This window comes from Nicotiana sylvestris, chromosome 1 (genome assembly GCF_000393655.2).
Source record: "Nicotiana sylvestris chromosome 1, ASM39365v2, whole genome shotgun sequence".
Classification (NCBI taxonomy): Eukaryota; Viridiplantae; Streptophyta; class Magnoliopsida; order Solanales; family Solanaceae; genus Nicotiana; species Nicotiana sylvestris.
The window spans coordinates 79,167,411-79,176,815 of record NC_091057.1 but is presented as its reverse complement, the minus strand read 5'-3'; the positions used below and the strand labels follow the sequence as shown (position 1 = coordinate 79,176,815).

At 41.6% G+C, this 9,405-nt stretch overlaps 1 protein-coding gene across 1 annotated transcript; it reads left to right on the top strand.

The window, feature by feature from the left end:
• Positions 1-7,819: 7,819 nt before the first annotated feature.
• Positions 7,820-8,922, top strand: LOC138871800 (uncharacterized). The gene is made up of 2 exons (XM_070149705.1): positions 7,820-8,476; positions 8,866-8,922. The coding sequence occupies exons 1-2, from the start codon at positions 7,820-7,822 to the stop codon at positions 8,920-8,922; spliced, it is 714 nt and encodes a 237-aa protein (XP_070005806.1).
• The last annotated feature ends 483 nt before the right edge of the window (positions 8,923-9,405 follow it).

The following is a 9,405-nucleotide window of genomic DNA, read 5'->3' as shown; positions in this document are numbered from 1 at the left end:
AAATTCTGATGTTATCGCATATTGGCTTGTTAGGTGCAGTGAGCGGTATGGGATTTGAAAGTGAGGATCCAGGTTTCGATTTGGTGTTTGATGAGGATGTCACGATCTCAGATGAGAAGGAAGGGGAATTGGGTGTTTGGAGTAAGCTGGTATTGTCTTCAGCGTCACCTAAGATCGGCATTTTTGTCGGAGGCTTTGCATCTTGGTTACAAATTCTTGATATGCTTTACAACATTAGTGTGACCAGTGGTATGGATGTGCAGACTCGTTATCTAGTGCGGAAGGTCATGGGAGCATACTTCACAAGAAGATTGTATAAGTGTGACATCTAGTCACTTGATTGATCGAAGATTTAAATTAAGTGTGAAGATTTTGGTAGTATCACTAATTTGAGAATTTATGCTAGGAGGGCACGCATTTTATTGGGTTATGGACTGTGGAATTTTATTCCGGTTATGATGGTTGTTCTTGTGAGTTATAGGAAAAAGGGGTATTAATGGACCCTTGAAAGGTTATTTGCCTAGAACGGTGCGATCAAAATTGACTTGTGGTCTATGATTGGAATTAAATATGAATATGGGCTTTATATCAGGCCAGATGAGTTCATCTCAGCGTAGCACTCCTCATGGAGGAGTATTCGGACGTGGGATGTTATTTCGTCATCGGCTATTTCATGTAATACTATATGGTGCCGCGTGAGTTGTGAAACGGCCTGATAAATTTCTTATGTGTTGAGGTTCCGCTTAGCGATGGCGTTGTGTGAGTAGGATGGCTCTTGAGATTCAGGTCATATATCGCACCTCAGTTGTGCTTGAGTTTTGTAGCTTATTGCCATATATGTCTCCCCAGGGATGGTATTAGGCACTTAGCTTGCTTGTGGCCGATATTCGGTATTTAGAAGTAGTGAGAAATTTAGCTCGGTGTGTATCTTATGTGAGTTCTATGTGTGGATCGGGTGGTACGCCACCACAGGTATGTTGATTGGTTCGGGTTACACGTCGCAATAATATGATATTGAGTATAGACTTCTATATTCTAGTTTCTATGTGTTTTGTTTCCCATTTTCTAAGGAAAGTTCATATTAGTTGCGTGAGCTGAGTAGTCCCTCCAAGAGTTCGATTTCCTTATGTATCATGTTCAAGTTTGGGGCCTATCGGCACATTTTGGCATCATATAAAACTTTTGGTCATGTATGGGGTGCCTTATTGCCTAAGCAGTTCGTACTGGGCGAGACAAGATTGTTGGATCTAGGAGCAGTGCGATCGGATTATATGAAGTATATTAAAGAGCAAATACCATTATTTGGTTCAGAATGAGGTAATGATTCTTGTCAGGAGTATAGACTCAACAGTTTGTCGACTCGGCAGTTGGTTATGAATTTATATACATTTCTTTCATTGTGGCATTATTGCAAAAGTTGGGACAAGATTTATATATGTCATGAGGTCCATTATGAGCATCAGATTCGGGAGATGTCGGTTATTATGATTAGAGAATGTTATTATGGTTCGTGAATGATGTGGTGCATGGTGAAAATTCAGCAAAGGTATGCAATCTTATATTGGTGCATTGTGTAGTTATTAATATGGTATTCGTAGGTCGGAAGCAATCTTGGCAGAGAATTCCGGATGTTGGAACTAGGCTCTAAGGCTTATGTGCCTAAATGAAAGAGGATATCTTTAGATTTGATCGAGCTAATGTGCTCAATTGAGTTGTGGTAGCACGGGTAGGTTCACGAGGTGTTAAACAGTAATTTCAGACTACTCTAGTGCAATTCTTAGCACGTTCGAGGTCGAACGTATGTTTAAGTGTGAGAGAATGTAATGGCCCGACCGGTCATTTTGAGCTCTAGCGCATCGTTCTACAGTTCGAAGCCATGAGCATCTTCACTTCAGGTATTATGACTTGTACACATGGTCGGAATTAAATTTTGGGAAGATTGGAATTGAGCTGGAAAGAAAATTCTCATTTCGAAAGCTTTAAGTTGAAAGAATTGAGTAAGGTTTGATATATGAGTAAACGACCTCAAAATTGGGATTTGAAGGTTTAAACATGTTCGTATGATGATATTGGACTTGGACGTATGTCCGGATCGGGTTTAGGATGACCCGATAGCGTTTCGACGCCTATTATAGAAGTTAGCTTTTTTGGAAGAATTTCATAAATCTGGGTTGAAGTGCATTTCAGTGTTATTGATGTCCATTTGGGATTCCGAGTCTGGGAATAGCTCCATATGGTGATTCTGGTATTGGGAGCGCAATCGAAAGTGGATTTGGAGGTCCATATGTCATTGTGGAGTCATTTGGCTAAAGTTAGAAATTTGAAAGTTTTTGAGAAGTTTGACCGGGAGTGGACTTTTTAAAATCTGGGTCGGATTCTGATTCTGAAAGTTGGAGTAGGTGCGTAATGTTGAATATGACTTGTGTGCAAAATTTGAGGTCAATCAAATGTGATTTGATTTGTTTCAGCATCAAAAGTAGAAATTGAAGTTTCAAGTTCTGTATGTTTGAATTGGGGGTTGATTCATGATTTTAGCATTGTTTGGTGTGATTTGAGGTCTCGACTAAGTTCGTATGGTGTTCTAGGAATTTTGGTATGTTTGGGTGAGATCCTGGGGGCCTCGGGTTGATTACGGGTGGTTAACGGATCAAGGTTTGGAATTGAGGAGCTGCTGAAGTTGGAGGACTACTGGTGTAATCGCACCTGCGAAGGAGGCACCGCAGATGCGAGGCCGCCGAAGTGGGAAGGAAGCCGCAGAAACGGAAAAGGACTGGAGCAGGAGGAGTCGCAGAAGCAGACGTTTGGGCGCACCTACGGGAGCGCAGGTGCAAAGGTGAAGGCCGCAGAAGTGGGGAAGGGCACATATGCGAAGAAAATGCCGCAGAAGCGAATCCACGGAAACGGCTAATGGATCGCAGATGTGAAAGTCGTCTGAGCAGAAGGGTTCTTCTAAAAATCGGTAATTGGCCATTTTTCTCCCATTTTTCATTTGGTTAGGCGATTTTAGAGAGCTTCAAGGGGAGATATTTTTCAAGTATCACAAGCTAAGTTGTTCCCACTCATTATAAGTTATATAAATGATTTAGATACGGATTAAAGTATGAAAATTATTAGAAATTGGGGTTTGAGGAAAAACCTAAAAAATTGGCATTCTTGGTTTTTTGGCTAGGATTTTGGACATGAAAGAGAGTAAATTATATATTTGAGTTTGTGAGGTCGTGGGCAGACTTTATCTTCAAAAAGTTTCGAAATCCGGGCACGTGGCCCGAGGGCAATTTTGTCAACTTTTCGATCGGGGTTAGAAATTGTTATAAATTGAATTATTATGAGTAATCGAACATATATTAATGGGTTTGCATAATTATTGGCTAGTTTTGGAGTGTTGTGTATCGATTTGAGTCTTCGAAAGGGCGTGGAATGCTCGTTATGAAACTTCAAAGCGAGGTGAGTCTCCTTTCTAACCTTGTAAGAGTGAATTGTCCCCATATGTGAATTAATTAGATATGTGCTTCTATTTGTGGGGGCTACGTACGCACGAGGTGACGAGATTCCGTGTGTAGCTATTATTATGCTTAAGTCTAAGTAGTTTAGGACCTAAAAGCATGCTTTACTTGAAATAATTGTAACCTTATTGATAGTTTGAATTGCTTTAATCGTATCGAAGTGGTAAATGATTTTCTAAAAGAGTTAAACTTTGTTTTCTCGACTTGTAAAAGAGAAATTGACACTTCTTTGAATAATTGTTTCCCTTATGAGGTCTTGATTGACTACTTGAATGTGTGTATCTATGTGTACCTGTGTCGCATGTATGATTCGCGAGCGGGGTGATTATTTATTTTTATTTGACTGTTTTGCATGTATGATTCACGAGCGGGGTAATAGGTGCATCTATGGTTCGCGCCATTCAACCCTTTGGCAGTGCACAGTTTAAATATTTGTTGGATCGGGCCGTACGACCTCAGTATAATTTGCACATGCTTGTATTGCTTGCCTTGAGATTCATAGATGTTGATATTTGTTCTCTCTGGCCTGAGATAAATGTATAAATGATGAAAATCAATTTGGAAATTTCCTATAAACGAAAGAATTGCTTACTTGCCTCATGCTATTGAGTACAAATATTTTTATGAAAATCATCGATTTACTATATTATCGGTATAGTTTTATTGGACCACTAGTAAGTGTCAAAGTCGACCTCTCATCTCTACTTCTTCGAGATTAGACGGGATACTTACTGGGTACACATTATTTTTGTACTCATACTACACTTGCTGTGCATTTTTGTTGCATAGGCTCATGTATGTCTAGTGGCCTAGTTCGGCGCAGCAGAATGGTTGATACAGAGACTTAGATGAGCTACACTCCTCAAGACAACCCATGATAACTAGGGATTCTAGTCTATTTTCTACTCCTTTTTGCTTGAGTTTTGGACCAAAAATGTATACAAGTAATCCTAAAAGCTTATATGTTGTGCTTGTTTGTAGTGTTTGGTCAAAAAGTGACAAGGAAGTCAAAACCAGCTCAAAAAGGAGTGAAACCTGCTCAAGTACCAAGAACAAGTCAAAGCACTGCTACATCAGTAAATCCACCGCAGCAGCAATAGCCCCACTACGACCCAGTGCATTTGTTGCAATGCCGCAGTGGAAAAGATTAGAGAGATGCAATTTTGGAAACTCAAGCATTGCGGTCCGCGGTAGATTCTTTGTGGCCGCAATCTATTTCATGCGGTCCGCGGAGAGGGGATTCAGAGAGCTGGGAGTTTAGAAGTTGGAAGCCACTGCGGTCCGTGGTCCATTTTGTGCGGTCCGCAGTGAAGCCACCGCAGCCGCGGTGCAATTTGTGCGGTCCGCGATGGCCAGATTCAAAGACTTATAAATGAAGCCAAAAAGCCTCACCGCGGCTGCGGTGACTTTTTTGTGGTCCGCGGTACCTCTGGCAGGGGTATTTTTGTCCAAAAAATTCGGCCTTGTATAAATACTTCTTTTTCACATTTTAGGGTATCTGAGCAGAGCATGTGAACGGCGGTTTTAGTCCATTTTTAGTAATTTGTAGCTAGTTTAACACGGAATCTTCAATTCCTAGTTTGTAATCATATTATATGGGTTATTCTTCATCTAAATATCTGATTTATTCTATTATTATAAGTAGCTAGACCCATTAGCTAGGGTTGTGGCTCAACCCTAATGTGGGTATTTGATGGGTCTTTTGTTTTAAGGCTTAGATGTTTATTGGTGGTTGATATTTGGACTGATTTGTGTTTTCCATGTTGAATTAGTGGTTGCAAACACTAATTTGTGCCTTTTTGACTTGGGTTCTTCTTGAGAAAGAGAGCTTGAGTCTAGGAAAATCAGTCCAACAAGGAATTGGGGTGTATTCAAGAGATTGATAGCCCCAATTAAAGGGTTAAACCTAGAGATAGTAACACCCAACTTGAGCCTATATTGCTCGCACAATTTTGACACCCAATTAGTCTTGAGAAAGTCAATTAGGGCAAAGTCACTCAAGCTACCGAGAGGTATAGAGTGAGTAGTTTCAAGCATTGGCTATATCGCAATCCCCAACATAACAACTTTGTCTTAGGCTTTAGAACCCGTCAAGTATTCACCTAGGAAAAAGTCACTTCCCTAGTGCCTCTTTAACCATTTAGAAAATCTTACAAGCATTCATACTTAGTTTATTTTCGCATCTCATTAGCATAAAATTAGAAGTAACAAACAAACAAATATGATTGGAAGTGTAATTAAGTGCATTACCCACTGCTAGTTTAGATAGGAATACAATTCCCAAACATTCTAGCTCCCTGTAGATTCGATCTTGACCTTCTCGGGTAAAAGCTCCATCAACCGCTCTTGCCACTTTGTAGTGGTGTACGGTTGGACCCGATCACTTTTTGGCTCTGTTGCCGGGGAGCTAACAGTTTTGGCTATCTATCTAAATAGTTTTGTTTATTGTTTTTTTTCCTTCTGTGGTTCTAATTTGTGTGTGTCGCAACTCAGGTACAAAATGGAGGCAAATAACAACAATGCACCTCTTGGAGATCTTCCACCGGGGGAGGAGGTAGATGACAATATTGATGATGAGGTTCCTATAGTGCCTCAAGCACAAAGGAGATGCCACCAGGCCAATGATAATGTTCCAGACTCTACCCCGCCACCTCCAAGAGTGGCTCCTCGGGTGCTTCCAAACCAAGGATATGCTAGTGCAATTGTCCCACCCCGGATCCGGGCAGGCAATTTCCAAATTACAAATGTGATGTTGACTTTGTTGGAGTAGCGAGGGTATTTCACAGGTGCTCCCCATCAGAATGCTTACAAACATCTTAAGGGTTTCATGGATACCTGTTGGGGGAGCAAGCAAACAAATGTGTTAGAGGATGCACTTCGTTTGAGATTATTCCCTTTTTTCACTTAGAGGGAAGGATTTGGATTGGCTTGAAAGGCTTCCCAACCATTCATCACTACTTGGGATGAGTTGGCAGATAAATTCATTGCAAAGTTTTTCTCGGCGGGCCACATGGCGACCTTGAGGGATGAAATCTTATCTTTCAAGCAGGAGCCCAACGAACCACTGCATGAGATATGGGAGAGATACCAGACAATGGTAAAGGAATGCCCAAATAATGATATGACTGAGGCAATGATACAACATACATTCTACTGGGGCACTAACACAACAAATTAGTGCATAGTGAACCAACTCGCCAATGGCAATTTCATGAACACACCGTATGATGAGGCTAATGCAATATTGGATGAGATTGCTGACATGTCCTCCGCTTGGAAAAGTACATCAAATGTGCCACAGGGTGACCCCATGGTCATTCGCTTGCACAAAGAGCTTCATGATCATGGGCAGGCAATAGCAGAACTGACAACAACAATGAACCAGCTAGAAAAGGCAGAATTACAGCAGGTTCAATCTCCACGCCAAGTAAATGCTATGGAGGGTGTCAACATGTTAGTGAACAAAAGAAGACAAAGAGGTCAACAAAACCAAGGTTGTTCAGATCAATATGACCAAGATAGTGGTGGGTTCCAATATGATGGGTATGATGAGCAGAATGAAGAAGTGCAATACATGAACATCTATCAAGGCCAAAGGGGAAATTCTTCTAACAAACAACAATGGAGACCCCAAGGCAATTAGGGAAATCAACAACAACAACAATGGGGAAAAACAACCAAAATTCAAATTGGGGCAACCAGAACAATAATCATAACAATCAGGGTAATTAGAGTGGCAACAATAACAACTGGGGTGGAAACAACAATCAGAGTAGTTAGAATAATGGCAACCAAGGAAATCGGGGGCAAGGCTTTCAAAGGCCCCCGATGTATCAACAACCAAACAATCCACCCCCAGTTTCACCCCAATGTCCTAGTTCTTCCAACAACCAAATAGGGAGAATCGAAATGATGTTTGAACAAATGATGAAAAAGAATGCTGACTTTGATGCCCAGTTGGCATTCTACAATACTTCAATCAGAAACTTGGAGGTTCAATTAGGATAAATATCACAATCCTTGAATACTCGCCCTAACGGGGCTCTACCTAGTAATACGGTAGTCAACCCGAAGGGTGGGAATAATTTCGGGCATGTAATGGCGGTAACTACAAAAGTGGACGAGGCCGTGATGTGAATGCCTCCAAACAAAAAGAAATTTTGCGTGATGAAGTTGAGTTGCAAGAGGATGAGATCCTTTTGGTGGTTGAGAATGTGATTGATGAGAACGTGAATGAGGAAGTGAGGATTGATATCCAAGATGCTGAGGTGGAAACTTAGAATGACGTGAACCCGTCTAGGGAACACGTAATAGACATGCCGGAAACGGTTGTGCCTAAAGCCAAAGCTTCTTTTCCAAGGCCACCTACACCTTATCCTCAAAGGCTCGCGAAGCAGAAAAATGAGAATCAGTTTAAGAAATTTATTGACATGATTAAGAGCTTATCAATTAATGTGTTGGTGGTGGAAGCTCCAGAACAAATGTCGGGGTATGCTAAGTTCATGAAAGACTTGGTGACAAAGAAAAGATCCATGGATTGTGAGACCATCAAGATGACCTACCAAGTTAGTGCAATAGTTCACTCGATGGCTACGAAGCTAGAAGATCCCGGCGCTTTCATCATTCCTTGCACCATTGGGAGTGCAAACTTTGCAAAAGCTCTATGTGATTTGGGGGCAAGTATCAACTTGATGCCTTACTCCGTTTTCAAGACTTTGGATATTGGGAAACCTAGGTCTACTTCAATGAGGCTGCAAATGGCGGATAGAACTATGAAGAGGCCGTTTGGTATTGTAGATGATGTCCTTGTTGGGGTGGACAAGTTCATTTTGCTAGCTGATTTTGTGATCTTGGATTGTGAGGTCGATTATGAGGTTCTGATCATATTGAGAAGACCATTCCTTGCAACTAGGAAGGCTTTAGTTGACGTGGAAGCAGGGGAACTCACCTTCCGGGTGGGTGATGAGAAAGTGGTCTTTTATGTGTGCAAGTCAATGAAGCAGCCCAACAGTTCTGAAGTGTGCTCTTTTGTGGATCTTGTCACGGCAGTGATAGTTGATGATACTAGCGCAATGATCAATGTGGAGGACCCTCTAAAGGCAGTATTGTTGAATCTTGATGTAAATGAGGATGAAGGCCAGGTGGAGTGTGTCAATGCTTTACATGGAATGGGCTCTTACTCTTGTGAGCCTCAGAAACTCTCTTTGGATCTTAGAATAGGAAGACTCTACCAACAAAGTCCTCAATCGAGGAACCTCCCGTGTTGGAGTTGAAGTAGTTGCCTCCACACCTCAGGTATGAATTCTTAGTCCATAGTTCAACTTTGCCAGTTATTCTTTCCTCTTGTCTTACTAACATGCAGGTAGATGCCACATTGGTGGTGCTCCAAAATGGAAGAACCCGATTTAATGGACTTTAGCTGATATCCGGGGGATAAACCTCACCTTGTATGCACAAGATTATTCTTGAAGATGATGCATAGCCCTCCTTGGAACATCAAAGAGGTTGAACGAGGCAATACAAGAAGTTATGAAAAGAAGGTGATCAAGTGGTTGGATGCTGGGGTTGTGTACCCCATCTCGAATAGCTCTTGGACTTTGCCGGTGTAATGTGTGCCGAAGAAGGGTGGTATGACCATGGTTACCAATGCACAAAATGAGTTAATTCCTACCAGGACTGTCACCGGATGGAGGGTGTGCACGGATTACTGCAAGTTGAATAAAGTGACCTGCAAGGATCACTTTCCATTGCCTTTTCTTGATTAGATGCTAGACAGACTTGATGGGTGTGCCTTCTATTGCTTCTTGGATGGGTATTCTGGGTACAACCAAATTTTGATTGCTCCGGAAGATCAGGAGAAGACTACCTTCACTTGTCCGTAAGGTACCTTTGCCTTTTCTAG